The sequence below is a fragment of the Rattus norvegicus genome, chromosome 17 (genome assembly GCF_036323735.1).
Source record: "Rattus norvegicus strain BN/NHsdMcwi chromosome 17, GRCr8, whole genome shotgun sequence".
Taxonomy (NCBI): Eukaryota; Metazoa; Chordata; class Mammalia; order Rodentia; family Muridae; genus Rattus; species Rattus norvegicus.
The window spans coordinates 47,469,540-47,495,064 of NC_086035.1; the positions used below are offsets into that span (position 1 = coordinate 47,469,540).

The following is a 25,525-nucleotide window of genomic DNA, read 5'->3' on the forward strand; positions in this document are numbered from 1 at the left end:
AATCCATGAAATTAAAATGTATATTAAGCAAAATACACAATCTCAGAAATTAAAAAAAATCCCCACATGTGGGTGGAATGTAACCAATGTAAATATGTAAAGATGTAGATAAGAAAATGGTAGAATAGACTCAATGCAGGCACTGCACAAGTTAAACTAATTGTCTATTGATATTCCTATCGAAGTGTAAAAAGTAATCCTTCTGAGTGTATATTCTAACAGTGTATCTTCACATAACTCTTGGGCGTGTTATGTGAATTTTTAATTTGAAGTTTTATTTATAGCTTATTAAAAAACCCAATTCACAAATTCGTTCCCAAAACGTGGCAGAGTGTCATTCAGAACTTTTACTGCATCTGAGGTAGCAATGTAGTTTACAAAGCCAGAACCTCTTCTACATAGCTGAACTTACAAATTCCGAGTGTTAATAAGTGGTCTGTGTGGCAAGGTATGAAATGACTTGGGAGGATAGGGAAGCACCCTAAGATGCTGCGGGAAGGTGACTGGATAAATTTGGGTGAGGGGGTAACTACTATAATGTAAATGTAAGCAAATAGAAGTGCCTAAGAACAGCCTAGAAAAAGAAAACCATGAGAACATCTGAACAAAAAGTGAACTCAATAGTTTGCAAGACTGTGCAGCTTTCCTGACTCAAAAAACCCACTTGCAAATTAAGTGCATACATAGGTTCGCCCTCATTGGACAACTTACTAGGCACTGTCATTCCTACGAATGGCTCTGAAGTTAAATCTTTACTTTTGATGATCAACGTTTGCGCAAGTGTTACCTCCTTAGTAAAACATGTAGTGGTCCTGAAAAGGACCTTTAGGGATGTTTGCTTCTGAGCACCTTAGCCACCGAAGCCATAGAGGGTACGGCCCTGGCGCTTGAGCGCGTAGACCACGTCCATGGCGGTGACGGTCTTGCGCTTGGCGTGCTCCGTGTAGGTGACGGCGTCGCGGATCACGTTTTCCAGGAACACCTTCAGCACACCGCGGGTCTCCTCGTAGATGAGGCCGGAGATGCGCTTCACTCCTCCCCGCCGGGCCAGGCGGCGGATGGCGGGCTTGGTGATGCCCTGGATGTTGTCGCGCAGGACTTTGCGGTGGCGCTTAGCGCCGCCTTTGCCCAGACCCTTCCCGCCCTTGCCTCGGCCAGACATGACTGCACTCTGAAGAGCCCAGAGCAGCTATGCTAACACCGAGCCTGGGCGCCCGCTTTTATACGGCAGGGGGCGGACCGAAATGAGAACCTGCAAGGAGGAGGCGGGAATTTGCGCCCGCCGCCATGGGGGAAGGGAAGACTTAAAAAAAAATAAATGCGCCTCTTGTTTTCCTTTATGTGCTTTCTAAGGGAACTAGCTCCTCACCATGATTTAAGAGTTTGGATAATCGAGCGCACAATACACTGACGTTGTATAAGATAGAAAACGCCAAGCGGTCTCCTAAGAACCCATTATCCTATTCCTTCCAGTGGACGCTGCAGGCGGCTGCTGAGGCGCGTTGGTCGTCAGTGCATTTCCTAACATGTAAAACGTGCTATGAATTACCTCGTTTTCTACAGTGATTACATTTCAAATAATTTCCATTAGCTAAAACTTTCACGAGGCCAGTTTAATGTTCATAAGAGTTCATAGAAACTTTAAAGTCGACTTCACAGGTTGGAACCCTGTTAGCACCACACAAGCTGGGAAACCCAGTCTACCCTCCTTTTCCTCAACCTCATATGCTTGGAGAAAATTCCTGGCTAACCCTCGCCCAAGTTTCTGGTAACCAACACAGGCTTTGTCCTCAGTCGCTCTTGGGGTTCCTGCTGCAAAATGTACCCAAAGTGGGGCAGTCTCCGATTTTCAAATCCAAAATGCCTGACTTTCCTTTGTTCTTTGGCCTGGCCTCAGTACACGCGTACTAGTCTGGATGGTCACTAGAGGACACACCTGACTATAACATCTTTCGTGATCCTGAAAACTACTGCTGCTGTAGGAACAAATGGTCTGAACTCCCTTTTGTCCACGTTTTTGGGGAATTGAATTCCTGTCTCTCTATAGCCAGCACTCGATGGCTCAGGTCTCATTGGCCAAGGTTGCAGCACCTCCAGACATACAGGGTCTCAGACCTCGAGCCACCATCATCCTTTACTGAGCCGCTTGAACCACTGGGTCCCCCACCGCTCCTCCAAGCCTTGTCTATCTCTCCCCCTCCTACAACGCTGCGAGCTTTGTTTAGTACCCAAGCCTTCCTCCTTTTCCAACTAACTCTCCTCTCCCTCCCCAAAATCCACCTTATTACATGCTCCGCTTACTGAAAAGTCTTCCCTATACCAACGCCTTCGGTCTTCCCCTCTGTGACAAAGGCCATGAGCAGTCAGCCTCCTCCCCTTACCAGTCTTTTTCTTCCCCTCTCCTCCTGCCCCTCCTTATTCTTACAGGCTCCACCTAATGGTAAACCCTTTATCCGCCTCCACCGTCCTTGCCTTTGCCTCTAGCCTCTTCTGCAATGCTGCAATCCACATCCTGGCCCCTTCCACACACTGGCCTACTACTCCTGGATACTGGATACTCCCCTGCAGCCTCTCATACAGGGTCCCAACAAACCTATGCTCCCTTCTGCCTTCTCCAGGAAGCAGTCAGAGTGAGGGTGTTGTTCGAGGAGTTAAGACCTCTCCCAGACTGGAAAATCAATAGGCTTCTTCTCTGCTAACCCACCCGCCGATGTTAAGGCATTCTGGTCCATTTGCCTGTCATTAACATGGCACGACCTTTATGCCATCCAGGCCTCCACTCTCACCCTCACACAGCTTGGATGCGTTCATGCACCAGCCAGGCAGTACGTAGTCCAGACTCTCTTAGTAGACGATATGCCCCCTGTCTTAGGCTTTTACTGCTGTGAACAGACACCATGGCCAAGGGAAGTCTTATAAGGACGACATTTAATTGGGGCTGGCTTTTAGGTTCAGAGGCTCAGTCTATTATCATCAAGGCGGGAGCATGGCAGCATCCGGATAGGAATGGTGCAGGGGTTGCTGAGAGTTCTACATCTTCATCTGAAGGCTGGGAGCAGAATAGTGACTTCCAGGCAGCTAGGATAAGGGTCTTAAGCCCATGCCCACAGTGACACACCTACTCCAACAAGGCCACACCTCTAAATAGTGCCACTCCCTGGTCCAAGCATGTTAAAACTATTATAGTTCCTGTGGATGACACAGCAGAAATGGTCTCAAACTTTGATAAATCCTGTGAAATTATGTAGCAAGCTGAAGAAAATTTCACCATTTTTCTATATTGCAAGAGAACTATGATCCAATATACCCACTCCTTGATTCAGCCACAGTTCTGGATTAATAGTGTGTTTATGAGTCAAGTTGACAAGGAGCAGTTGTATTACCTGGTTTGGTGTGTTAACTTGACATAAGTGAGAGTCATCAGAGAGGAAGGGACTTCAGTTGAGAAAATGCCCCCATAAGATCTAGCTGTAAGGCATTTTCTCAATGATCAGTAGGGGAGGGCCCAGCTCATTGTGGGTGGTGTCATCTCCGGGCTGGTGGTCCTGGGTTCTATAGAAAGCAGGCTGAGCAACCCATGAGAAGCAAGCCAGTAAGCAGCATCCCTCCATGGCCTCGACATCAGCTCCTGCTCTCAGCCCTGCTTGAGTTCCTATCTTGACTTCCTCCAATGATTGATTATGATCTTGATGTGTAAACCAAATAAACCCTCTCCTCCTCAATTTGTGTTTCAGTCACCCTGTTTGCTTACAGGAGCAGAAAACCTAAGACAATGCATCTCCTTTTAAAGCTCAATTATGCTCTCCTGCAGTAATATTCTTGGGCATTCAACTTAGCCAGGACTCTAAGACCTTCATCTCCAACTGTGTGGGGCCTCCAAGGGACCCACAGCCCCCAACTATGGTGGATTAGATTCTTTCATCGTGGGGTTCTTCAAACATTGAATCCCCAACTTTGCTATTATGGCTAAGCCACTATACCAAGTGGCCAAGGAAACCCCCAAAGGGACTCTCACTCATGTACCTATATAGTTCTTTCAGAGTCTTCTTGGTCCTACTACCTCTTTGTAGATGAGAGTCTGGGGGAGGGGGTAGCAATTGGTGTCCTGGCCCAACCTGTCATGTCCTCCCATTGAGCTATTGCTTTTCCATGTAAGCAATTGGACCCTACTGTGTCCAGGTGGCAACCATTTCTGCGGGCCCTAGCAGTGATAGCTGATTCTCCCATGAGGCCCTCAAGATCACACTTCTCCAGCCTATTACTTTATACTCCCCCCAACACCTCTCTGATCCCCTGAAAACTCCCAGGTCACCCTGGCCTATAGACCTGCTTTAAACCTGGTCACCCTTCCTGTTCCCTTCTCTTCCAATTCCACTTCTTACTCCTAGAAGAATGGAGCCCCTACATTCACCCTGATCTGGCCTCCTAGACCCTCTCACAAACTCACAACTCATTCTTTTTGTGGAAGTTCTCTCTTAGATAATTCAGGAACACCCCAGTTAACTTATGTCACCTCAGCTGAACTGGTTGAGGCAAACTTCCTCCCAATGGCAACCTCTTCACAAAAGACTCTACCCAGGGTGTTCCATATTGCCAAAGAATGACACGGTAACATCTACACTGATTTGAAGTATGCTTTTCTAATAATAGGTCATAGCCACTCTGTCCTATGGAAGGAAATGGGTTTCCTCACCCACAAGGGCACTCCTGTTGTGCCCTGGTGTCCTTACAGCCAGGGTCTTAGAGGTCCACCATCTCCCAGCAGAAGTGGACATAATCCAATGCCAGGGGCACCTCAACGGACCCAGTGGCTCTGGCTAATTCCGGGACTGATTCAGGTGCCAGTTCCTCCAGACCCATGGAGTCACATCCTCTTTCTGATATCCTCCTACAAACCTCAGTACCAGATGGAGGAAAGAAACAAATTCTTTGGCAAAGGGAAAAGATGGATGATGGCCTTATTCTTTCTCAGAAGCAGGCACCATGGGATATTCGGTGGTTGGGATCAAAGGGGTGTCTGACTGTTTCTCAAGGGTCATCGACAACTCAGTGGTGTCATTGGTCTCCCTCCAGTGTCAGATCACTTTCGGGGTCCAGGTGCTCATGTAAAATGTGAGGGCATTGGACCTTGCCACAGCAGACAAAGGAGCACCTGCATGTACTTGGGAGAAGATTGCTGTTACTCTATCAGCGTAGATGGTCTGTTAGAAACTATATTGAGCTCCACAAGTTGTCTGAAGCAAATACAGGCAAGGCACATCCTGCTCCACTCCTTCTGTCAGTCTTCACATGGCTAGCCCTGCTCATAGGGCTGGTAGTGATCTTCTATTTTTTCTCCTAGCATTTTGCATCATCACTTTTTTTTTCAGGAACTGATTGAGCATGGGTCCACTGACTCCTGACTCTCCCACTCCAGGCCATCTCTCTTCAACAGGAAGTAGCTCATCTGAATCAACGTCCCTATAACCAAAGATGTTTGGTAGGGAAGCCTGCTTGTGTTTTCTGCTTTCTTTCCCTCAGTCCTGCGTGCAGGGAGAAGACTTAGAGCTAAACTGTCACCTACTCAAGTATGCCTGTGTTGGGGCTCAGCTTTGGATCAAATAAGGGCACAATAGCAGTTCCAGCTGACAGTCATCATCCCTCACCTAAGACCTATAAGTCATGCCTTGGCCTGGGTGCATGATTTCCCTGGCCCTCTTCCTTGGATTCTGTGAACCTGCTTGGGAACTATGTTTAATAAACCTGTCTTTATTTTTTAGTTCCATCTAGTCTGGCCCATATTGCATTTGCAGAAAACCTATTATTAACAACTTAAATTTAAAAAAATTTATTTTAGTTCTCTTGACAGTCCTAGGCTGAGTATCACCAGTCACACCGAGGAAAATTCTATTCTTTAATCAATATTTCTTGGCAGAGGGACCCTACAGTGAAACAGTTTAAACTGGTGTGGAAAAAAATTAAAAAGTGATGATGTGCACTTAATATTCCATCTCAACTATTTAAGATATATTTTGAGAAAGCTCATACATTTAATCAAAACATGTTAATGAAATCTTTTCCTAGTATAAAGTATTTCTGACCATACTCTCAAATTTAAATATTTTAACTGGGAGAATTGGTATTTTTGACCAAAAAACAACTTTTCATCACAGTGGGGAAGAGATTCTTTATTATGGAGCCAAATATGAATGACTGTGACTCCCAAAATGTAGCTTTAGCTGCTCCAAATTCCACATTCAATGAAGTAGCTATTTCTTGAATTTTTTTTATAGTAACAGAACTAAGAAAATTATAACTCAAGGCACTTAAAAATATATTAGTGTATATATGAAATCATTGTCAGGTTCAAAAAATCTCCATTACTTAAAATTCCAATAGCTTGTCCACATACCTCATAATGAGCCCAACCTAAAGAGGATTTTATTGGTTAGATAAAAACCAACATTTCTCAGGAACTTGTCAAACTGGCTCCCAAGGCCAAAAGGAGTCATTTTTCTTACCTTTGGCAGAAGGGACCTGATGTGTTTCTAAAAAGATAAAGAGAGGGAGGGATATGTTCTATGGAGGTGTAGCGAGATATAGGGGAAGGGATCAGCCACTATACTATACTCTATAGTATAGAATAGAGTTTATTCAGGGCCTGGAGAGGAGGGGAGTTAGAAGGATAGTAGAGGCAGAGGAAGGGGGAGAGAGAGAGAGAGAGAGAGAGAGAGAGAGAGAGAGAGAGAGAGAGAAAGAGAGAGAGAGAGAGAGGGAGAGGAAGAAGAAGAAGAAGAAGAAGAAGAAGAAGAAGAAGAAGAAGAAGAAGAAGAAGAAGAAGAGGAGGAAGAGGAGGAGGAGGAGGAGGAGGAGGAGGAGGAGGAAGAGGAAGAGGAAGAGGAAGAAGAGGAGAGGAGAGGAGAGAAATAGAAAAATAGAGAAATAATGGGGAGAGAAGGGACAAAGGGGGAAGCTGGTAAGACAGGAAGAGAGCTGGGGGTGGGGGACAGGCAGCCCCTTTTATAGTGAGTCAGGCACATCTGGCTATTGCCGGATAACTGTGGGGCAGAGCTTAGACAGAATGCTAACAGGATCTATGGTTACCTATGGCTAACCATATTAAAGCTCATGCTGGTGTAAGGCTCAAAGTGAGTCTTAACTACCCAGAGACCCCCCAAGTGAGACATGAGAATGGAGTTATTTTCCGGCATGCTGGGGTCGACCTTCAATCAGTCCCTCGTGGCAAGTGACTAGAAGGTGACCCTGAATGGCTATAACTAGTTGGTTTTTATACATTTTAGGGCTACAGGTTACATCTGCAAGGTTACAGTTTAAACTTACTGGCTGAGCGTATTGACCTTTGAATCTATTGACTAGCAAGCATATGACATGCATTCGAACTCTATCTAGGACCAGAGGGTCAGGTGACTATCAAGTCAGTACATTCTGCAGTTTTTCAAGTATGTCCCTGCTCCTCCCAAGAACTATGGGTGGAGAATGGAACTTGGCCTAGCCTTGACCCAAGGCAGGAAGCTGGTACTTGGCCTAATCTTGACCTGAGGCGGTGGGTGTAAGGCTCGTGAAAGCCCTTAGGGTCCTTCACAGGAAGTCCATAACCTACCTACTTTCTAGCAGGCCAGACCTCTTAATAGGTTTTACACTATAGTAAGAACTAGGGTCCTTCATTGGCCCCCAGGCTCCCTCAGTGTCACAAGTACCTATTATATTTTTCAAACAGGTCAGAAGAGGATGTTAGATTATCTGATCCTGGAGTAATGAATGGATGGTCGTGAGCCACATAAAGATACTGGAAACTGAACCCTAGTCCTCTGAAAGAACAAGTGTTTTTGATTGCTGAATCATCCCTTCACCAAAAAACAAAAAATGTTTTAAGCACTGTGATTTCTGGTAAGTTTTTTAAAAATCTAAAATCATTTTTAAAAATCATATAGTATTATTTCATTAATTAATCAGAGATTTCCAGTACGGAGATGGCAAGAAATCATTGGTATCTTCCCTCCTCTTAAATGTCACAGCCAATACTGATGATTATTCAAAGCTACACAGTTCCTGCAGAAACAGACAGTGCTGAGGCAGAGCTTGGCTAGGACTGATGTTAGAAAGGATTTACTGATGGGTTTTCTTTGAGACAAAATGGCTATATCTTTATTTACTGTTTGTCAAAACAAATTGTCATCACTGAAAGATCCCCAGAGCAGGGAGACCCTCACTCAAGTCTTGGGAAATCTCGGACCCCAGACACAGAGAGACCATTTTGGATGTAATAAGCAAAGGCGAGGTTTATTACAGAGACCTATTACAGAGATCTCTGGGCCGACACATATCCCACGCAGGAGACAGAGGTGTTGACCCCGAGAGGCTGGGAGAAAGAGCATTTAAAGGCAGAGGCTGTGAGCCCAGGGGATGGGGGATGTCAAAGGGGAAGGCACCACAAGTTACAGGATTGTTTTATGGCTCCAGGAGATAAGGGGACCCAGAAGGTTTTATGGCCCCCTGGTTCCTGGAACAGAGCTACTAAATCAGGAGAAGGGTAGGGTCTTCAGGTCCTCATTATTTTTAAAAGTTTGTCAAAACTGATAAAGCATCTGTATTTGAAACACCTCTGGTTAGGCTTGGGCTGCCGGTTTCCTGGGGTGCTCTCTGTAGGACACAATGGCTGAAAAGCACAAGTAGGGGCTTACTCTTTTAATTTTATATTTTTAAACCTTAAATTTGTATAATTTTCCTTTCAGACCATCCTTGCTGTAATCACATGTGGTTTATCGATAGGAACCAGTGCACTGGGGTCTAGACTCATATCCCGCGAAGGGGTAGTGGAGTTCGACCCCGAGAGGCTGGGAGAAAGAGTATTTAAAGGCAGAGTCTGTGAGCCCCAGGGGATGGGGGGGGGGATGTCAAAGGGGAATGTACCACAAGTTACAGGATTGTTTTATGGCTCTAGGAGATAAGGGGACGCCAAAAGATTTTATGGCCTCCTGGTTCCGGGAACAGAGCTACTAAATCAGGAGAAGGGTCGGGTCTTCAGGTCCTCATTATTTTTAAAAGTTTGTCAGAATTGATGAAGCATCTGCATTTGAAACACCTCTGCTTCGGCCTGGGCCGCAGGTTTCAAGGAATGCTCTCTGCAGGACGCTATGGCTGGAAGGGACAGGATGGGCTTAAATAAACATCACTGGGGCAGAACAAAGAACAGTTACTCACACCGGGTGATAAGCAAAGTAGTTCTCTTGCATTTTTAACAATCTTTCTTCCTGAGTCTGGTCCTGTTGTTGAGTTTTGGGCTAATTTAAAACTCTATCTCTCAATCACCAAGGTCAAAACACTGCCAGCTGTCCTTGAGGTAGCCATTGTAAGAATAAAAATTTTTAGTTAACTCCACTACAAGCACTCAGAGACCTACTCCTGGTACATGGCTAACCACAAATCCATCTGGCCCGGATTAGGGCTGGTTCAGTAATTCTGAGAAAGACAAGAACAGGAAAATGGTTTACTTAGATAAGTTGACTAAACTTGTGTTTAGATAGAGTGTGCCAATTTGAGCAAGGCAATAAAATTGTTATGTGCCTACTGCTTCCTGCCTGAGTGATTTTCTCTATAAAATGAGCTCCGAAATTGAGTTGGGGTCGACTCCTCTGTGTCCTTTGTGAGATAAGTGTCATCCCCAGAGCTCTGGTTTCCCTTGCCTGATTGCATCAAGACCGGCTGCTAGTGAGTTCTTGGGTTCTCGTCATCCCGGTACTTGAGTAAGAGTCTCCTGCTTGGGAAGGACCTTTCACCATGTGCTGATTCTTCTGCATGTATAGCTTAAGTGTTGGCTCTCAGTGAATATCTTTGAGCTGTTCTCTTTTGATCTTATGGTTGCTATACTGATGTAGAAGAGATTCGAAGGAATAGAAATGGTGTTAGAAAGGATCTGTTAATAAGAGATTTGTTTAGGAGACGTTAAGTCACTCAAGGTAGTTAATTTAACTAAGGGAGCATTGCCTCCCAAATACGCCCCCAAAAGGTAGTGTACTAACTAGGACACAAAATAAGCAAAAATTAGGAAGCTAGGAGGTAACTCTTCACCAGGATTGACTGTCCCTTAGGCTCTGTTTCCATAACAACAGAGACACCAGTGATTTACAACAGCCTTTGGGACCATTTCCATACCAAAGAACAGGCCCGTAAGAGGCAGCTCCAGGGGGCCCGGGCAGAGTCACAACCTCCATTAAGTCCTGGTCTTCCACAAAGCCATGTTCACTTCTAGAGAAAAGCATAATTCTGCCAGGTGGGCAAGATGACCCCAGGTAACAACTGTTGGGGGGCGGGAGTGGGACCAACAGTGGTGTACTTAAAATAATTCTCATAGTATCTTTGCTGTATATATCTGGCATCAGCCTAAGGGACCAGAAATGCAGACTTGTCTTCATTTAAATTGCTCAACATGTAACCTGGGGTTGGGACCCGAAGAGATTTTAGAATGGCAGCACTTGTGAAATTCATTATAAGTTAATGAAATCTTCTCAAGGCCAGCTCAGCATTGAGAATTAGCCTTAAAGAGCCTTTACTTTTATTAATCCTCAGTGTCTAGAGTGATTTTTCACAGGAAGGCAAATTATTTCTGAAACAGCACACTTCCAATTTTAGCATAGAGGAGAGCTCAGAGAAAGTCAGTTTGTTCAGCTGCCCTGCCATGTGCAAGGTGTTGTTTCATATAGGCCTTCTTGCTAATGTGTTTAGCTTTGGCTTTCCCCGGGCCTATTACTGGGAAGCTAAGGTTTCCTATCAAGTTTCTTGTTCTCATTAATAAAACAATTTAAAAAAAGACTTGGGATGCAGCTCTAGGGCAATTGTATTAAACTTATATGCGACATACAGCCTTCCATAGCAAACATTCAAAGACAAAGACAAAAACGATCTTTTTTTTTCCCTCTGAATTTTGAGTAATGGCAATCCAACAGTAATGGAGTTAGACACGGATGATATGAGTATGGACTAATGGGAAACCCAGCCTGGGCTTTCAGTTCAGACTTCTGCTTCTCAGTATGGAGTTTCCTTTCTCTAGGCATAAGACAGGACTTCTCTGGGAGCAGAGTCTAATGATCTCTTATCAGACAAGCCGGTCTTTCTAGCCACTTATTTCCCAGAAAGGATGCTAGAGCAGTAAGTTTGTTTTCAAGACTGTGTGGTAGAGAGGCAGTCTTTTTTTCTGTCTTATATGAGGTGTTCTTACTTGTATGGACTACCTTGGGATAGAAAAAGATCAGAAGTCCCTGGAGGTAGGAGTGGGGATGGGGCAGGAGGTTAACAATTGACTGCTTCTAAAGCTCCATTTCCTTTATGTTCTCAAAAAGTGAAAATGCCACACACACAGTTAGCTGAATTTGAAGAAAATCTCTAAAAAGCCAAGTTTTGCAGCTACAATAAATCATCTCTTTTATTCATCGAGATAGATCTGCTCCCTTTGTTGACAGATGAGAACTGACATGTCAAAGAGCAGCACCACTACTCCACACTGAGAACAAACTTTGAGCAGCACATCCTCCTTATTGCTCATCCTGTGCCTTCAGGGTTAGCTGCCCCCAGAATTCTTTCTTTATAAATTGATCTGAACTGCAATCAGCTAGGCACTTGTATAGTCAGGGCTTTCTAAAGAAACATAACACATAACATATATATATATATATATATATATATATATATATATATATATATATATATACATATATATACATATATATGTGTGTGTATGTGTATATATATATATATATTGTTCACTATTCTAATAAAGCACTCTCATTGTGTTGAGACAGTCTCTTGCTTACCTGCTTCATTTTTTCTACATGCAACACCCATGTGGCAGTTCACAAGTGTCTGTAGCTATAGTTTCAGGGGATTTGATGCTATTTTTTGGCCTATCTGGGCGAAAGGCATACATGTGGTATGCCTTCAGACACACAGGTAGCCAAAAACCCATAACAAAAGATAATTTTTAAAAGGCCATATCCTGTCACCTTCAAACACTTTGACTTCCTGTTAACAACACCCTTTTCTTTCTTATTCTGCCCCTTGATTCATTGAGTCCACGAGGCTGCAGGAAGCAGACCTGTGCGGCATCAATAGTATACATTCTTTGCCCTATCACATTTCCCATCACTTCCTGCTCTTAATGATATGTAGCAGATAAACTCTATACAAGGTACCTTAATATATTTTTTAGTTTTGTTAAATAGCAAAGCTGTCTGTTTTTCCTGACCCCATTCTGTCCCATCTAAATTTGCAGCGAAATGAGATGATTCAGGATGCGAGCTGCAGACTAGAAAAAGCAGCTAAACAGCGAGTCTGTGTTGTTAAGCAAATCCCAAAATAACCACCTCTTCTATTCTGTGGTCATATAATATTCTGAAACTATCTCTTACATCCTAAGAGACTGGTTCTGATGTTGGATCTCAAAGCCAGAGTTAACAATACTCCTTGAGATCCCTTTTGAGACTGTTAACCTAGACTGTTTATTTAACTTGCATTTAAAAGAACACTATAACATTCAAACCTGTCTTGAGTTTCTCATGTAATCAACTTTTACAACCTGTCTTCCATGCTCCTGGCCCAAATAATGCATGTTAATCATTTGCTGGAAGCAGCAAACACAGAAGTTTGGAAGCAACTTTCTAAAATCTACCGTCCAAATTGACAGTAACATTTATGGATATTAGTTTATAAACAATAATGTTTGTTGTCTGGTTCAGTTGGTATCAGTTGGATCCTGTGACATAATTCCCTGTAAAACTCTGTCAAAGATGTCTCTAAACCAGTGGTTCTCAATCTGCTTAATGCTGTGGTCCTTTAATACAGTTCCTCATGTTGTGGTGATCCCCAATCATAACATTATTTCATTGCTACTTCATAACTGTAATTTTTCTACTGTTATGAATTATAATTAAAATATATCATATGAAGGATATCTGATATTCAATCCCCCAGGGGGTTACAATCCATAGGTAGAGAACTGCTGCTTTAAAGGCCATATAATATTTTCTGTTGTGTTTAATAAATGCAGAGAGAAGTCCTTTGTCAGAGACAAACATCATCCTTGCTCTCTCTCTCTCTGTCTCTCTGTCTCTGTCTCTGTCTCTCCCCCCCCACCCCCCACAGCTCACACAACAAGACACACAGAGACAAAAGACAGAGGGACAGTAGTAACAAGATAGCCTTCATTTCAGTCAGGCACAGATTCAGACTCATTACCATTCACATTGACATTAAGACAGAACAGAGAGAAGACACAGGGAGCATAAAGTAGATAGAGAATTCAAATTTGTACTTGTCCTTGGTTTAGTTGACTCCAAGGGGGGAAGTTTGAGGTTTGGTCTGTCTTTATGTATTGCAGTGCTAAATACTGGCTGTGGTTGTCTCAGGGAGGAAAGAATCCTCATGTGCACAAAGTGATGCTATGTGACCTTGCTCCTTAATTTAAAATATGGGTTGAACATAGATGCCAACAGACTACAGCTGGGCAGAAGAGACATAGGTCGAGTTTTGGTTTCCAGGCTCTGGGCCTGAGGCAGGACTAAGAGGAGGAAGAGAAGGTGGAGAGAGGAGAGGATGGCATGAGTTAGGTGAGTCATGGAAGGATGGCCATGAGGGCTGGCCAACTGGAGTTAAGAGCTGCCCAGAACGCAGCAAGTTATACCTCGGGGTTATTGATGGGAAAGTAGGCACTAATAGTTTAGAGGATAGAAATATGTCCAGTTCTAGTGTATTAAAGGCTTATTATAACTAAAAAGTTGTGTATCTTTTATCTGGGAACTAAATGATCAAGGCAGGATAGGAACTCCTGACTGAGATTAAATATTACAACCAGGAATTGTTTTTATTTCATGTCCTTTGCATTAATGGTGACTCAGAGTTAATCACTAATGTGATTAATCTTCATAATATTCTATCTAGTTTCTTCTCTAAGTTGCTAAATTCCTGGCAATTAGTAGCCCCAAGGTAGGGTGGTGCAATAGGATGAGCTACAACAGACTTTAGTAGGACCTTAGACCTTAACGTAGCTGACTCCATGACAGAAGTACCATTCAGGCCATAAAACTCATCACATAGACAGCAGAACTTGGTAAAATGAAAATGAAAGACATAATCTGTCACACCAATCCCAGTAGACTCTGTGTGACAAGTTCCACAGACTGGGGCAGAAACTTCAAAGGAAGAAGGAATCCTGGAGCCGGTTGTGTAACACTTGGCCAGAACAAAATATTGGGCTGTAGTTCTCATGGCAATTTATCTGTTCTATCTTCTATTTCCTTTCCATATTGGCAAGATGTTCCTGATGGCCTAGGCTGAGATTTTAAGCGAGAAAAATGGATAAGAAACCATCCCTTGAGATGGGGACCTTATAGCCATGACCTTATCTCCAGGAAAACCAATGCTTTACTTCACAAATCATTTACAAAGTTACAGAATAGTATTATGATAAAAACATTCCCAACAATAAAATTTCATATGGGTATATGTTTGTCATCGAAGGTGGGCTTTGGTGTATGGTAAAGAAAGCCTTGAATAAAAAAGAATTGAAATAGTTTAAATTTAAACCTTGAAGATTCACAAAAATTAGGTATTAGGTTTAACAATAACTGGCCATAAAAATTTATTAACCTGTTCTTTGAAATATGCCATTAGTCTTGGATGATTTTTGCACTTTACTGTGTCAAACGACAATGATGTTATCTGTCCTAGCTGTGATTGCTTCACTAAACACATCGTCTAAGAATTTTAACACCTGTTTCATTATATAAAAATCCTTGCTTGAGAGCTACAGAATACACTCAGATTCAAACTGCCTCTGTGTTTGTTTTTGTTCATCACCGCCGAATTTTTACTTCAAGGACTCTCATTCCAGGGACCCCCCATATCTGACTGTGGTGGTCTGTGACAATAATCCATCAAGATATGTAGTCTTGGGAAAGTCTTTAAATATATTAATGTTGCCTTTTGTCTTCCATACTTCTGCCTCTGGCTAACTGCTCTTGCTAACTGAACTATGTCAACTTAGGATATGCTTTGGTGATTAAAAGTTTATGCTGAGAAAGGCTCAGTGCTGCACCTGGATCCTGAATACCCTGTGTAGTTGCCAGCTGGCTAATAAAGGCTTTCTGGCTAATCCAAACTTTCTATTGGATTAAACCTGTGTCAGAACAGTCTTCTCTGGTGGATATGCCACAACAGAGCTTTCTAAATTATGGTAACATATATATTTTACTTAAGACTTTAATAATCTGCTATGCTCAGAGACTCTTCTCATCTAAAAGCTATAAATGTAAGCTTTTCTCTTTGTTCTTCCAGCTGCTGCTTGATCCCTACTGTATCCTACTTCCTGTGCTGTGAAAGTTATTAAAGGGCACCTGACCTCCAATCTCAGGACACCTCTCTTCCAAACCTGGAAAGGACAGGTAATGTTTAAAACAGTAGCCAGAATACTTTATGATGTATAAAGTATAATTAAAAAGTCCATCAATTTTCCTGGATTTCCTGAGTCAATTGAGAAATTAAGCCTGAGAAATTGTGAACCTCTGAATGTGGCACTGGATATTCAGGAGAAATGAGAGTGGTTTAGGAAACCCACTTGCAAATCACCTGATGGAAAGTCTGTCTTGTTGAAGGCCATGTGTCTATATTTGAGTTCCTCCCTGTTTCCAGGTGACTTACCCTAGAATTAAACTTTAATGTAGCTTTTGGCATTAGTAGTTACAAGGACACACACACACACACACACACACACACATACACACACACACACACACACAAACACACAAATTAGGCCAACAAATTAGGAAAATTATACAAACTGAAAAATACCTACAAAGCAAAGTCCAAAGGCTATAACATGGCCTCCAAGGACTTGGTGGTGATTGGACATGTGAGGAAGTAAAAGCCTCAAGGCTAGAAAGCTGAGACTGCATGGATTGGTCTCCAGGCTGCAGACACCACACCTACATGCTCAGCTTGTTTCTTATGTAGAGTTGAATGAGAGGCAGGATGTTTCATACATCTGGACAAGGAGGTGGGGTTATTATAAGCATCTCTACATACATGAACAAGGAGGCAGGGATTATGGCATACAGCTCAATCAAGAAAATAGGTTTCACTCATAGGAGATAGGAGAGCAAACTTCAGGAAGTGATACAGGGGGAGGAGAGTTAATGTGGACATGTTCAACACACACTATTGACATCCATACATGAACCAGACAAGCAGGTTTTGCTGTGCCTCTGAACCTCACCCTAGAGGTGAAGAGCTCTGCCGTTCTTTCATGAGTCTGAGAGTCTAATGCCCTTCCTTGACATGGGCATGCACTCACAACTGCCCTCATTCAGGGACTTCCTTTGCTCCCTACACCAAAGAGCTTCCTCATGAGGCAGGATAGAGGGCGACTCAGCATTTCTGAGGAAGTTTATTGGTGAATCCTTTACTGTTTCTCTCTCACCAGTGGAAATAACCACATTTTTATATATTTAATATCTGAAAACTGAAGGTGTTTTGGAAAGAACAAATTCATGGAGGTATTTGATCTGAATTTCCCTTCAGTTTCCAAAGACAAACCACCCAGAAGCAACTGCATCATGAGTATCCTGAGAGCACTACAAACATCTAATTCATCCTCCATTGTGTGCCTGTCTCCCTCCTCCACTGAGGAGTATAAATTTCCAGATCTCTCTGAAGTTAATGGCCTTCATTTTTCCTTCATGTAATGAATGTAAACACTTTCTCTTGTCAATCTATCATTAGTTCATGTCATTGACGTAATCATTGAACGACGAGAGTATTCTGTGCATTATATAGGTAAATTGCCATGTTTGAATTCACCAAAAAGCTTTATCTGAGTGTCAGGATTGTTGTACTACTCCCTAACCAGTTCCGACCCAAGTATGATAGTCTCAAAGTCTCTTATAGGTGGGGTGGTGGCAAACACACTCCTTTAATCCCACCACTTGGGAGGCAGAGGCAATCAGATCTCTGAACTCCAGGCTGACCTGATCTACATAGTGAGTTCTAAGAAAGACAGGACTACACAGAGAAACCCTGTCTTGAACACCCTCCACCTTCCAACCTCCACCCCCAGCCCCAGCCCCTCTCCCCCCAAAAAAAAGAAAAAAAGAAAAAGAATCAGTCTCTTACAAGGCCCTTTGTGTAAGGATTAGTTGGCTCTCCTAATGTTGCATGGAAGGAATGGAACAGAATACAGCCCAAGAATAAGAACATTTGCTTATCCCATGATTTAAAAAAAAAAAAAGTGCCATTAAGAAGAGAGAGAGAGAGAGAGAGAGAGAGAGAGAGAGAGAGAGAGGGAGAGAGAGAGAGAGAAGGAGAAGCACTCCAGCTGTGGGAAACTCAGCCACAGAGAGAAAGCTCAACAGGAAACTCCAGCTGACTGCCCCTTCCCCATTTGTTTCCTGCTTTATGTGGTAAGCAACTGATTTGATGTAAGTTGCTATCTGTTTTTTACTTTAAAGTCTTCCAGGAAGAGACACTGTTCTGCTAGGGATTCCACAAAATCCAGCTGATTGACTCAACAATCCTTCCTTAGTTGATTTCTGCTGGATGTTCTGAGATCCTGTGTGATGAGGTTTTACTGTCTGTCTGCTTCTTCTGTCACTATTTTCTTTTTGCTTTTGATTTGCTATATACTTAATAAACTGACTCTTTCAAACCTGTTATGAGGAGTGCCTATGATAGCATGTAGCAGGCTGAGGAAGGAGGACTCTTGTGAATTCCAAGCAAGTCTGGGTACAAAGCAAACTGTCACTCTTAAAATAGAAAGTAAAATTAATGAAAGAAATTTTATTGCAATTTGATGGAATATGAAAATTTTCATTTTATAATGTATTACATATCTTCTTTTCAAGGTTTATGTAATAATTTTGGAAAATAGTTCATAGCTGGGTCTCTGCATTCACACAAGACTGGATATATAAGTTGTGACTTCAGTGCAGTTCATTCTCATTTAATTTCCTCAACTTTAAAAGAGGGAAGACAATAGAATTTGTTCCACGAGATACTATAAAAATCAGAGATAATAATCAAAGAAAATGGTTAGAAAAGCATATTAAGATCTTACTCTACAATAGCTTAAATTCATTTTGAACAGCTGTGTACTAATATTTTATTGATATTTGTGCTGGTTAGTGTTTCTCTAATTGACAGAAGCTAAACTCTTCAGATAGAAGAGGGAGGGACCCTCAATTGAGAAAACATATTTATTAGATTGACCTGTAGATAATTGTATGTGGCATTTTTTCAAATAATGGTTGATGAGGTTAAGCCAAACTTACGTGGATCCCCAGCGTAGGGTTGTCCTGGCAGTTGGAAGAAGACCATATGAACTTGAGTTGGTTTTCGGCCTCTGCTCCTGCTTGATTCCTGCCCTTTCTTCAGTGATGAACTAAATCAGAAAGGGTTTGTAAGCCAAATGAACTTTTTCCTCCTCAAGTTGCTTTTCGTCAGTGTTTACAACAGCAATACAAAGCAAAATAGGACAACAATATTAAATTACTTATCTTTCTGTGACTATTTTATTGCCACTCTGTTCCATTTACTATCCTGATGGGTATTAGAGATAATTTTCATTTTCTTGACATTTCTACTATGCTTGAATGAACATACCTTTACCTAGTATGATTAAGAAACAAAACACTACTTGTAGGTAGAATCACAAAATTATAATAAATTTGGCAATGACATTAAAACCTTTTGAGGTTGTTTTTTGGTAATTCCACACTAGGCAGCAAAAGAGAGCTGGTGCCAAGAAAACTAAAAGGCCAAGAGTAAGCTAAAAAAGGTATGGTTGCCTTGTGACATGACACTCATGTCACTTCTACAAATACATTATTGTGATCTTCCAGTTTGAGAATATTAAAATAGCCCCAAAACAGACAAGTATATTATTTCTAGAAATATGAGCAGCAAAAAGTAGACTTAAAATGCTAATGAGGCCGGAGATGTTCTGGAAGTTTCTCTTTTACTTGTGGAACATACAGTACGAGCCCTTTTAAAAGAACTATTTAGTGGCTCTGAAAAGAGCCTTTGGGTTGGGAGAGAAATCTGCGCGCTCACTTGGAGCTGGTGTACTTGGTGACCGCCTTGGTGCCCTCGGACACGGCGTGCTTGGCCAGCTCCCCCGGCAGCAACAGACGCACCGCCGTCTGGATCTCCCGGGACGTGATAGTGGAGCGCTTGTTGTAATGAGCCAGGCGCGACGCCTCGCCCGCGATGCGCTCGAAGATGTCGTTCACGAACGAGTTCATGATGCCCATGGCCTTGGAAGAGATGCCGGTGTCCGGGTGCACTTGCTTCAGCACCTTGTACACGTACACCGAGTAGCTCTCCTTGCGGCTGCGCTTGCGCTTCTTGCCGTCCTTCTTCTGCGCCTTGGTCACGGCCTTCTTGGAGCCCTTCTTCGGGGCGGGGACGGACTTCGTAGGCTCAGGCATGTTATATTCCGGTACCTAGTGATAACAAAATAAGTCTGACTGTAGGACGGGAAGTAAGTGAAGGCCTTATAGACACGCTCTTATGCAAATCCAGTGGAAAGGAGGACGCCTGCTTATTGGTAAGTTTAAAATTATCTTTATCCAATCAGAATGCAGATACGCCAAACTTGTGCTTCTATTGGTTACATGATACTAGACGCTGAGCCAAGACCGCGGCCGTGCTGGAATTCCTGAGGGCCGAGATCCTGGAGCTGGTGGGCAACGCAGCAAGGGACAAGAAGATGCACATCATCCCGCGCCACTTGCCCCTGGCAATCCGCAACGACGAGGCGCTCCACAAGCTGCTGGGCCGCGTGACCATCGCTTAGGACAGCGTCCTGCCCAATATCCAGGCGGTGCTGCTGCCCAAGAAGACCGAGAGCCACCACGAGGCCATATGAACAGCATGTTTTCAGAAAGTTCTTAGGAAAAATGGCTCTCTTTATTTTTATTTTTATTTTTTTTCTTTCTTTTTTTTTTCTTTTTTTTTTTTTTTTCAGAGCTGGGCACCGAACCCAGGGCCTTGCGCTTGCTAGGCAAGCGCTCTACCACTGAGCTAAATCCCCAACCCCTATTTTTTAGTAACTTCAGTATTTCTTATTTACATTTCGAGTGTTATTCCCTTTCCCGGTTTCAGGGCAAACATCCCCCTAATCCCTCCCCCTCCCCTTTTTTATGGGTGTTCCCCTCCCCATCCTCCCCCAATTGCCCTCCTCCCCACAACAATCACATTCACTGGGGGTTCAGTCTTAGCAGGACCAAGGGCTTCCCCTTCCACTGGTGATCTTACTAGGATATTCATTGCTACCTATGAGGTTAGAGTCCAGGGTCAGTCCATGTATAGTCTTTAGGTCGTGGCTTAGTCCCTGGAAGCTCTGGTTGCTTGGCATTGTTGTTCATAAGGGGTCTCGAGCCCATTCAAGCTCTTCCAGTTCTTTCTCTGATTCCTTCAACGGGGGTCCTATTCTCAGTTCAGTGGTTTGATGCTGGCATTCGCCTCTGTATTTGCTGTATTCTGACTGTGTCTCTCAGGAGAGATCTACATCCGGCTCCTGTCGGCCTGCACTTCTTTGCTTCATCCATCTTGTCTAATTGGGTGGCTGTATATGTATGGGGCACATGTGGGGCAGTCTCTGAATAGGTGTTCCTTCTGTGTCTGTTTTAATCTTTGCCTCTTTATTCCCTACTAAGGGTATTCTTGTTCCCCTTTTAATGAAGGAGTGAAGCATTCACATTTTGATCATCTGTCTTGAGTTTCATGTGTTCTATGCATCTAGGGTAATTCAAGCATTTGGGCTAATAGCCACTTATCAATGAGTGCATACCATGTGTGTTTTTCTGTGATTGGGTTATCTCACTCAGGATGATATTTTCCAGTTCCAACCATTTGTCTATGAATTTCATAAAGTCATTGTTTTTGATAGCTGAGTAATATTCCATTGTGTAGATGTACCGTATTTTCTTTATCCATTCCTCTGTTGAAGGGCATCTGGGTTCTTTCCAGCTTCTGGCTATTACAAATAAGGCTGCTATGAACATAGTGGAGCATGTGTCTTTTTTATATGTTGGGGCATCTTTTGGGTATATGCCCAAGAGAGGCATAGCTGGAACCTCAGGTAGTTCAGTGTCCAATTTTCTGAGGAACCTCCAGACTGATTTCCAGAATGGTTGTACCAGTCTGCAATCCCACCAACAATGGAGGAGTGTTCCTCTTTCTCCACATCCTTGCCAGCATTTGTTGTCACCTGAGTTTTTGATCTTGAAAAATGGCTCTTTTTGAGCCACATTTTGTATCCTAATAAAAAAAGTGACACTTGGATTTGTGAGTACAAGACTACAACAGTTTTATTGAATTACCGAGCTTTTCTAGAAGTCAGAAGCGTAGTTCTTGGCGCTACCCCAGTCTCTGTTCGGTTTCAGTTTATAGGCTTGCAGGACAAGTACCTTACTTAGGCCACAAGCTATGCCAAATGGAACACTGATTAGAATGCCTCGTCAGCCCTCTGTGTGGTACCAGTGTAGTTTCTGCAAGGTTGAGTCTTGCCGAAGGTGGCCTCAGTACTATTTTGTACTTTGCTGCCGTTTGTTTCTGGAGCATTGCTAACTAAACGGTTTTCTGAAGTCTTCATTAGGTGTTTTATTAAAATTCAGCTAGTGGCCTAGTACGGAGCCCGGAGGCATTAAAACAGTTATCCTGAACACTTGAGTTAAAGCCTGAGCCCACATGGAGAGAATTGGTCCCACAAGTTGTCCTCTGGCTTTCATACAAGTGTACCCTACCCTCACAATAGGTGGGAATGATAAAAGATTTTTTATAAAGAAAGCAATATTAGCCTAGGTCTGTTTTTGACTACTTCTAATTAGCTCTTTCTCTGTTTATGACTCATCATGGAAATAAAATGGAACTGGAACTAAAAAGCAGGGGAAGGGTGATGACTAACCCTAACCCTGAGAAACAGCTTACATTTTGTGTACACAGTATGCCTACATACGATAGTGTTGCTCTAGGTAATTCATACCTGTAAATACCATCACTGCTGTTTGAGGCAGTGGGATTGCTGAGTTTGAAATATCTAGTCTGTGAAAGGATTCTTGTTTCGTGTGGGTATATACTTTCATAAAAATCTTGAAAACTGTGTTTCTAGCTTTATTTTCCTTTTATGAATACTTGTAGTTAGTTGTTGTACCTTGCTGTTAAGTTAGTGACTCATAAATGGTTAATAACATTGCTGCGCATGCCTGCCCTACATCTCTAATCCCAGTGGTTAGGACACAAAATTAGGCAGATCTCTTAATTCCAGGCCAGTGGGGGCTGTACAGTGAGAACTCCATCTCAAAGAGAAAAGAAAAAAAGGAATCCCTGAGCAGCTATGAATACAGAGGTGTGCGCTAGACAAGACTGCAATAATAACAGCGATATTGAATGCTGTCATCCCAATCCTAAGAGTACTAAGTGGACAGTCCATGTTCTGAAACAGTTCAATTTCTTCTGAAAAGCCAAAGGCCATTGGAGAATGTGTGTGTGTGTGTGTGTGTGTGTGTGTATGTGTGTATGTAAAGTACCCTTGTTGTTGCCCAAATGAGTGTATATGAAACCTGGGTTTTGGAAAGGAATCTGTAACACCTCATGGTTTTGCTGTCTCGGGAAGTTCAAGCACAATTTCTGTTACTTTATCCCCTTAAATTCTAACTATTCGTTCAGAAAATTAATTTCACATTTAGATGCCATAAGTAGAGCATCCAAGCTAAAGAAAAAACCTAGTGAAGAGTACACAAGTGGGCAAATAACACAGAATGAGAAAGTATATGGACTTAGGGGAGCAGGGAGCATGGTGGTTTAAGAGAATAAAATCTATGAAAGGAGCATCTGCTCTGAGACTTAAAGGGAATTGTTATTACAGGATAGTATGGGGATCCAGCAGAGAACGCCTGTAAGTGTAGATTCATGACTAAGATGAACAAAGCAAAGTAGGAAATTTGATACTGACAGTAAGGAAAAATTATAAGAGATAGCCCCTTCCCTTAGTTTTAAATATTTCTGATATACTGTTGAATTCCAGATCTTTGTTTGTATGAGACTTAGTCCCTTTATGTGATGGTTCTTTTAACTTCCAGATTTCCTGTAGAAACAAAACTCCAAATATACTAGATTCATCACTGAGCAATTCAACTTCTTACTGATTCTTGTCTTAAATAACATTACTTACTGGGTACCCATTAGGATAGGCTGAGAGTGTGGCATCCATCACCGAGTAGCAATTTTTATATGTTGTTACTAAAGCAAAAGCTCAGTTCTTACATAGGAGATAAGGTGTGCTAAGGTTTATAAAGTTTATTTAGAAGATGACCACACAATTGTGACAGTCCCGTCACATGGAATACTGTCAGAAACAGAATATTCATGTACAAATGAGCGTATAGCTATACCTGCCCACTGACTGTGAAAAATGTTTTATGTAATTCTAACTGAAAGCTTAAACCTGTGAGATGGCCGATACTGAGGAGTGGTCAGTACAAACCTGAAAAACAAAAGCTAAACAAAATCTGTGTGAGTCCTTCTGGAGTGAGTACTAGTGTCTCTGTGGAAGGAAAGAATGTACTCCTGTCAGTCTGTCAACAGATGGTCTTAGCCTGAATCCAAAGACAGACTCTACATCTGCAGTAGACACATGGGCCTTTCTTCCAAAATTTTCACCTTCCTTTCCAGAAGGTTACCTCCCCTGAAAGATTCTTTATTTTAGGGATTAATTCCAATAGAAAGCACTATATTATTCTACCTAGAATTTTTACTTTGCCCTTGTGTGTGGTGACTGTGCTAATGTGTGGGCCTATGATACAGTTTGTGTATGTGTGGCTAGAGGTCGACATAGGCCTCACCATTTTCCACCTTATACCTTCAGTTGAAGTCTCCGATTCCAATCCTGAGCCAAGGGACTCTAAAGTTAGCTATTTGTCTCTGAATCTATCTCAGCCTCTGTTGTGCTGTCGTTATAGAAAGACACATGATCGCTAGGGACTAGAAGTTTCACTCTAGCACAGCAGCAGTTATGGTACATAGGTCACTGGGCCACAAAAAGATGAATGCTTTGATAAGAAAATGGGATGTTAGAATTGTGGACATTTAAAGATAGCCCTCACAGGCCACAGAAAGCTGGTTGTAGCACTTGGGTTGTTATGGGTTTTCTTACTGTTTCTCCACCCATTCAAACCTTTTATCTAAGTGGATTCTGAACACCAGAAGTCTATTGTTGGGACTGCATGTTACAATGTTTGCAGCAATTCTGTAAAACCTCAGATTTCCATACACCCATTTTGTAGCTCACAGCCCTCTAGAATGCCAGGGACAGAGGACCTAACCCCTTATTCTGGCCTCTCAGAGCATCAGGTATACACGTGGTGCAGTCATGCATAGAACACCCATAAGCAGGCGAGTCATTGCTGGGTAACGTGTAGGACCTAAAGGAATGTGGAGATCATGAATTTAGTTATATTAAGACCTTAAAGGTTTGCCCATGCCTGGGATTTTGGACTCCATGCACCTTAAAACGGCTGCCATGCTAATTACAAAACACAATCCGTGGATTTAGGCAAAAAAACCTAGTGCATTTGGGGGATTAGGAGCAACTTTGAGGGTAGGCACCATTCTCTAAATACTTGAGAGATTGTGAAGAGTAGGAGTAGGCCTTAGTATCCTATTGGAATTTGCTGTATTTGTAATACCATGTGACCGGTTTTCTTTAGCAAAACTAAGAAAAACTTTGGTTACAAATTGGCTTTGTACCAAGGGAAGAACTCCAATTCGTGTAAAAGTAAAATAACTCTTTTGTGTACGTATAGGTGGCTCTGAAAAGAGCCTTTGGAAAAACACGAGACAACTTATGCTCTCTCCCCTCGAATGCGGCGGGCAAGCTGGATATCCTTGGGCATGATGGTCACACGCTTGGCGTGGATGGCGCACAGGTTGGTGTCCTCAAACAGACCCACAAGGTAGGCCTCACAGGCCTCCTGCAGGGCCATGACCGCCGAGCTCTGGAAACGCAGGTCAGTCTTGAAGTCCTGAGCGATTTCACGTACCAAGCGCTGGAATGGGAGCTTGCGGATCAGCAACTCGGTCGACTTTTGGTAGCGCCTGATCTCGCGCAGAGCCACGGTGCCAGGACGGTAGCGGTGGGGCTTCTTAACGCCGCCGGTGGCTGGAGCGCTCTTGCGGGCGGCCTTGGTAGCCAGTTGCTTGCGCGGGGCCTTGCCACCGGTGGACTTGCGAGCGGTCTGCTTAGTACGAGCCATAGTATGTCTTGACCTCCCAAAGGAAAGTGAAAGGAGAAAAGAAAAAGCTTCACGGCCACATTTATACAGGCGGCTGGATTCTGATTGGTCAAAATAGCTGCAGGAACAACATAATTGGCTGGTGAGTTCTTTTGTTTTCTGAGTCTGATGAGGGTTTGTGTTTAAGCAAGTGTGCAATTTCCTCATTGAAAAGGAAATCCCGCTGAATAATCGTGGAGATCAATGTATTG

The 25,525-nt window shown here is 42.8% G+C and overlaps 2 protein-coding genes across 2 annotated transcripts; both read right to left on the reverse strand.

Annotated features, from left to right (window-relative positions):
• Positions 1–804: 804 nt before the first annotated feature.
• H4cl3 (histone H4C like 3) lies at positions 805–25,349 on the reverse strand. Its single transcript, XM_008771773.4, has 3 exons — positions 24,967–25,349; positions 3,765–3,778; positions 805–1,164 (listed from the first exon to the last, which is right to left on the reverse strand). The coding sequence occupies exons 1-3, from the start codon at positions 25,293–25,295 to the stop codon at positions 851–853; spliced, it is 657 nt and encodes a 218-aa protein (XP_008769995.2). The 5' UTR covers positions 25,296–25,349; the 3' UTR covers positions 805–850.
• On the reverse strand, positions 19,088–19,469 carry Hist1h2bd (histone cluster 1 H2B family member D). The gene has a single exon (NM_001108414.1). It carries the CDS (start codon positions 19,467–19,469, stop codon positions 19,089–19,091), a length of 381 nt encoding a protein of 126 aa, NP_001101884.1. The 3' UTR covers position 19,088.
• Positions 25,350–25,525: the final 176 nt, after the last annotated feature.

What these genes read in the sequence shown, in the direction of transcription:
- Hist1h2bd (NM_001108414.1), bottom strand. Translation starts at nt 19,469, where the DNA reads ATGCCTGAGCCTACGAAGTCCGTCCCCGCCCCGAAGAAGGGCTCCAAG.
- H4cl3 (XM_008771773.4), bottom strand. Translation starts at nt 25,295, where the DNA reads ATGGCTCGTACTAAGCAGACCGCTCGCAAGTCCACCGGTGGCAAGGCC.